General features: G+C 41.4%; 1 protein-coding gene across 1 annotated transcript; it reads right to left on the bottom strand.

Moving 5' to 3' along the window:
- Window positions 1–3845: 3845 nt before the first annotated feature.
- LOC143558914 (uncharacterized) lies at window positions 3846–4418 on the bottom strand. Its single transcript, XM_077047651.1, has one exon. The coding sequence runs from the start codon at window positions 4416–4418 to the stop codon at window positions 3846–3848; it is 573 nt and encodes a 190-aa protein (XP_076903766.1).
- Window positions 4419–4938: the final 520 nt, after the last annotated feature.

The raw sequence follows: 4938 nt of genomic DNA, 5'->3' as shown, positions 1-4938 counted from the left end.
CGAAGTTATTACAACTTCGCCTAAGGAGAAGTTGTTACAACTTCGCCGTTGGCGAAGTTGTTCTAACTTCGCCTAGGCGAAGTTGTGCTAACTTCGCCTGTGGCGATCCGCTGGTCAGAATTGCATAGCGACGGTCACAAAATGCACCAACAGTCTCCCCTTTGACCGTTGCTCTCAATTCTAACAAACACGAAAGATCATCTGTTACAAAACATGCACCAACAGACTCCCTCTTAACTGATGATCTTCTGTTTGCTCTTCAACCAGCCGTGTCTGAAACTGTCCTGTAGCTTCACAAATCTACCAATCACCCAGCGTCTTCCATATCAGATCTCCCCTTCAGTGTAAGCTTCTCCGACTATAACGATTGAGGTCTTTGAAATGCATGCATCCTCGTGCCAATAGATCATCTCAACCAATCACGTGAGTCCATCTGACTTCACCAACACGTGAAGTTGGGCTTCCTCCACAACTTCACCAACTCGTCGGCATACGATAAGGTTTAATCTTCAACTACTCAACATCAAGTGATCAATTTCATCACAAAACCACCTTGACAGAATCTAACACATGACCATTAATTAATCCGAAGCATCTTCAATCACCAGGGATAACGATCAAGAACATAAACACTTTAGTTCCCGATTAAATCCAACTTGTTCCAGAATTTTCACTCTAATAAATAAGCATCACGTTTCAGGATCCAATTCTCGAACGCCTTGAAAATAACATAAATAATATGCTCTGACCGCAATCCAGTAATGACGAAAACCTTCAGTTCAATTTGACTTTCTTTAGTTGGTCGTATCGAACAACAACAATTTCATTGCCCAAAAACACCCGAATATGTGTCAATATCCAGTTTCAAACAATATCCCATTCACAACCTCAACTCCAAATCCAGAGTTGACACGTATTTGTTCACACGTAAGACCAAGAGATAACAAGATCACTCGTTGACGGAACAACATCTCTGGTCTCACAATAATCGTGTACACCTGGCCATACAGACGAAAACTCCAAACAATTTTTTTTTTTTTTTTTTTTTTTTTTTTTTTTAACTTCACCTGGCTGATAACTTCGCCTGGCCATAACTTCGCCTGGCTGCTAACTTCGCCTGGCCCTAACTTCGCCTGGCCATAACTTCGCCTGTTCCTAACTTCGCCTGGCCATAACTTCGCCTGTTCCTAACTTCGCCTGTTCATAACTTCGCCTGGCCATAACTTCGCCGAGAAGTCAACTTCGCCTAAAGTCAACTTCGCCTGTTCATAACTTCGCCAGACCTTATATCTTCGCTGAAACCCTACGAACAGTGACGGCAACTTCGCCTGATGAACAATAACTTCGCCTACGGCGCTGTTCGGCCAGAAACGCACAGAAACGTGCCAGAAACACCAAAACGCAGATCTCGAACCATAGCATAAGAGCCTAAGGCTCTGATACCACTTGTAAGTCCTCCCGTGGACGTCGCCGATCGATACGAGTTTCGCACGAGGTCTAGGAGTGCGGAATCCTCCTAGACTCGTTTATGGTGTACAGATGAATAACACAAACACGTACACGATCAAATACACAAACAAATACTAGAACGGGATAAACAAATCTGCAGATTCATATATAAAGTAATCACGTTACATACCGTAACAAAAACAGAAAACACGACTGACCCGAGGTGAGCTCTACCTCGGGTCGTCTCACACGACTCTAGTCTCTTACTCTCTCTCAATAAACAAGCTGCTCAAACACACACTGATTTCTAGATACCTAAAACTAAACAAGACACAACTATATATAGACAAACATTTTACGGGCCTGGGCTTCAGTAGGCGAAGTTGTGCTAACTTCGCCTAAGGCGAAGTTGTGATAACTTCGCCTAAGGCAGAAGTTGTTACAACTTCGCCGTTGGCGAAGTTGTTCTAACTTCGCCTAAGGCGAAGTTGTGCTAACTTCGCCTGTGACGTTCCGCTGGTCAGAATTGCATAGCGACGGTCACAAAATACACCAACAACGTCGATCTTTGAATGACCCGAAAGACGCCACAAATGGGAATATGGCAAGGACACTTATATATTGGATGTACCAGCGGCGTATCCACCATGCCCTTATCATACTGCATTTGTCCCGTCTTTCCAAGATCATTCTAGGTTCCGAGTTATTGCACACAACGTACTTATTATGTCTTCCATGCGAGGACTTGGATAATTACGTGTCGACCCGTAATTACCTTTATCGTCGGATGGTCGACATAATCCGTCCCATTGTGTGGGTTAGGATAAAATAAATTCTTATATGAAGACTTTTAATTCAAGAACAATAAACTATAAGGATAACAAAAGTAGCGGGATAAGTCCTTGAGGTCAAATCTTAAGATAAATAATGTAATGTCAGAGTTAACAATAACCAACGAAATAATTGAACAAATTCAAATAACGAAATTCTAGAATTAAAGATTATCCAAACAGAAGGTTGAAAGATGAAATAAATTAACAAAAGGATTAGGGTCAAGAGAAAAACCTTGATGTTAGGATACTACAGTAAATGAAAAATATTCATCATAATTTAAATACATGAAACTTTGAGGTCATGAATAAATTTCACGAAAACATATGATAACTATAAGAAAACTATCAAAGAATTAGGAAAAGTAAAACAATGACGCAAGGATGTTAGCATTTTTAGGACGTCCACATTGAGATATTGGTAAAACGCAATTAAGATATCAAATCCTTTGAAATTTTAACAATTATACGAGGCTCCTATTAGATAGCTATGTAGCCCCAGTTTGAAAGTAAACCGGTCATAGGCAGCCAAAAGTGTGATTATGGTTTTTATTAGATAACCATGAACATGGTCCCGGTTCCTGTTAACGCTTACATTTAGGGTTAATCGGTCATAGGCTGTTATATTGAATTAATTCAAGAGTTAACTAAATCTTATCGTATGGAATGTGTGTCGTGCTTTGTGAGAATAGTAAATAGATCAATCAAATGCAAACATAAATTCACCAATACCATTGAAAATTTAGTGTACATGAAGATATTATTCAAATGGAAAGAACAAAGACAAAATTACAAATGAAAAAAGAAAAAGAAAGTTGTCCGCAGCGTTTATCTTCTCGAGGGTAGGTGTGTCCTTGGGTAAAAGGGTTAGTGTGGACCGGTGCCATGATTTCTTAGCTGAAAATCATAGGCTTTGATGTATACGCGTCCTTGCGTACCTTGACTGGTTTGACCTGCTTGGGTTTGATCGGTTTGGTTTAATTGGGTTTGAATAGCTTGGATAGGTTGGGCTTGCATTGGTTGGGCTTGATCGGCTTGTGCTTGATTGACTTGGGCATGTGGTTGGAAGGTTTGGGCTTGATATACTTGTAGTTGATTGGTTTGGTTTGGGTAGGTTTGGATTTGATAAATGAGTTTTAGGCATGCGTTGCATAGATGATTTGGGCTAACATAATGATAGCAGGCTCGTAGGGTTGGGAGAGTGGAGGCGGGTGGTTGGGCATATGATTATTGGAGTGGTTGAATGACGGGTTGTGGGATGAAGGGTTGGTGTTGGATATGCATTGGTGCTCGACATGTGTTGGTGTGGTGACCAAAACGATCACAGTTGGAACATCTTTGGCATTGAGCGGCAGTGGGATGGTGGAATTTACACGTGTTACACAAAGGGTGTGTTCCCGTGTAAGGCTTTTTGTTAGTTTGGGTTTGGGTTGAGTTTGTGTTGGTTATGGCATAGTTTTTGCGTTTATTGTTTATAGTTGGTGTATGAGGGTTTGGATGACTCAGGCTTAGTTTCTTTTTGTTCGGATGGTGATTTCTCGGTGTTTTTCTCCAAACCCTTCATTGTCAAAGTCCCAGCTTTGACATGGTTATCAGTGAGGGTTGCAGCAAGGTTAATGGCGTCACCGAGTTCTTTAGGAGAACTGCTGAGGACACTGTCTTGGATTTCTCTCGGTAATCCTCTGATATACTTGTCGAGGCACGCGAAGTAAAGGTAACAAGGTGTGGCACCAACACGCTAAGTTCATTGAAATAGGTGGTGTAAGCAGCGTGCTCTCCACCTTCCTGCTTGAGGTTCCAGAATTCTGCTTCCAAGTTCATGAGTTCATTTGGGGGGCAAAATCGTCGGTTCATGAGATCCTTCAATTTGTTCCATGGCAAGGCTATGGCAGCTTCATCACCACGGGTCGACTTTTCCTTGACCCACCATATAAGAGCACCTTCCTCAAAAACATCTGTAGTGAATCGGGTTCGCTTATCATCAGGACACTCAATTTGGAAAAACACGCTCTCCATCTTTTCGTACCACTGAAGTAGAGCAGTGGCACCTTGAGTTCCGTCAAAATTGGTAGGGTTGGCATCAGTAAAGTTCTTATAGGTCACAACAGGAGCTGAAGGCAGAGGGTTAACGTTAGCCATGATGTTATGGTGCTTCTGGGTCATGATATTAGGGAGAACCGTTGTTAGGTGCTTAGTGATCTGGGAGGTTATCTTGTGGCTAGACGAACGACGTTGGAGGTGACGGGAAGCCATGCTGCGAACAAGGATAACAGAAATCGTGAGACTCGGAATAGTGTATGCCATATAAAGAAGCCTTTGGTAAAATATGAAGTCCATAACAATAATAAGTGTTGTGAGGGACTTTAGGGTTTTCATGAACCACCATGGACCCTTATTGTAACGATTCCGGCAAAATCAGGTACACCCTAACCGGTATATACTATTCTTGTGTTATTTAATAATGAATATGTGAATTATGATGCGTTTATACAGGTATGTATGATTCATAGTACGAATTATACTCGATTATGCAGTTAATCGTATTGGAAATACGATTAACCGATTAACGGTTATTGAAGCCCGAACGATCGCGGATTGCATTATAGACGAAATATATAATATTTAGTGATGTTTGCGAAGTATTAAAGCTTCGGGATAA

Source organism: Bidens hawaiensis, unplaced genomic scaffold (genome assembly GCF_021521415.1).
Source record: "Bidens hawaiensis isolate Kalapana, Puna unplaced genomic scaffold, B.hawaiensis_p1.1 tig00019670_1, whole genome shotgun sequence".
Taxonomy (NCBI): Eukaryota; Viridiplantae; Streptophyta; class Magnoliopsida; order Asterales; family Asteraceae; genus Bidens; species Bidens hawaiensis.
Note: the sequence above shows the minus strand (reverse complement) of the source record. Positions and strands in the feature narration are given on the sequence as shown.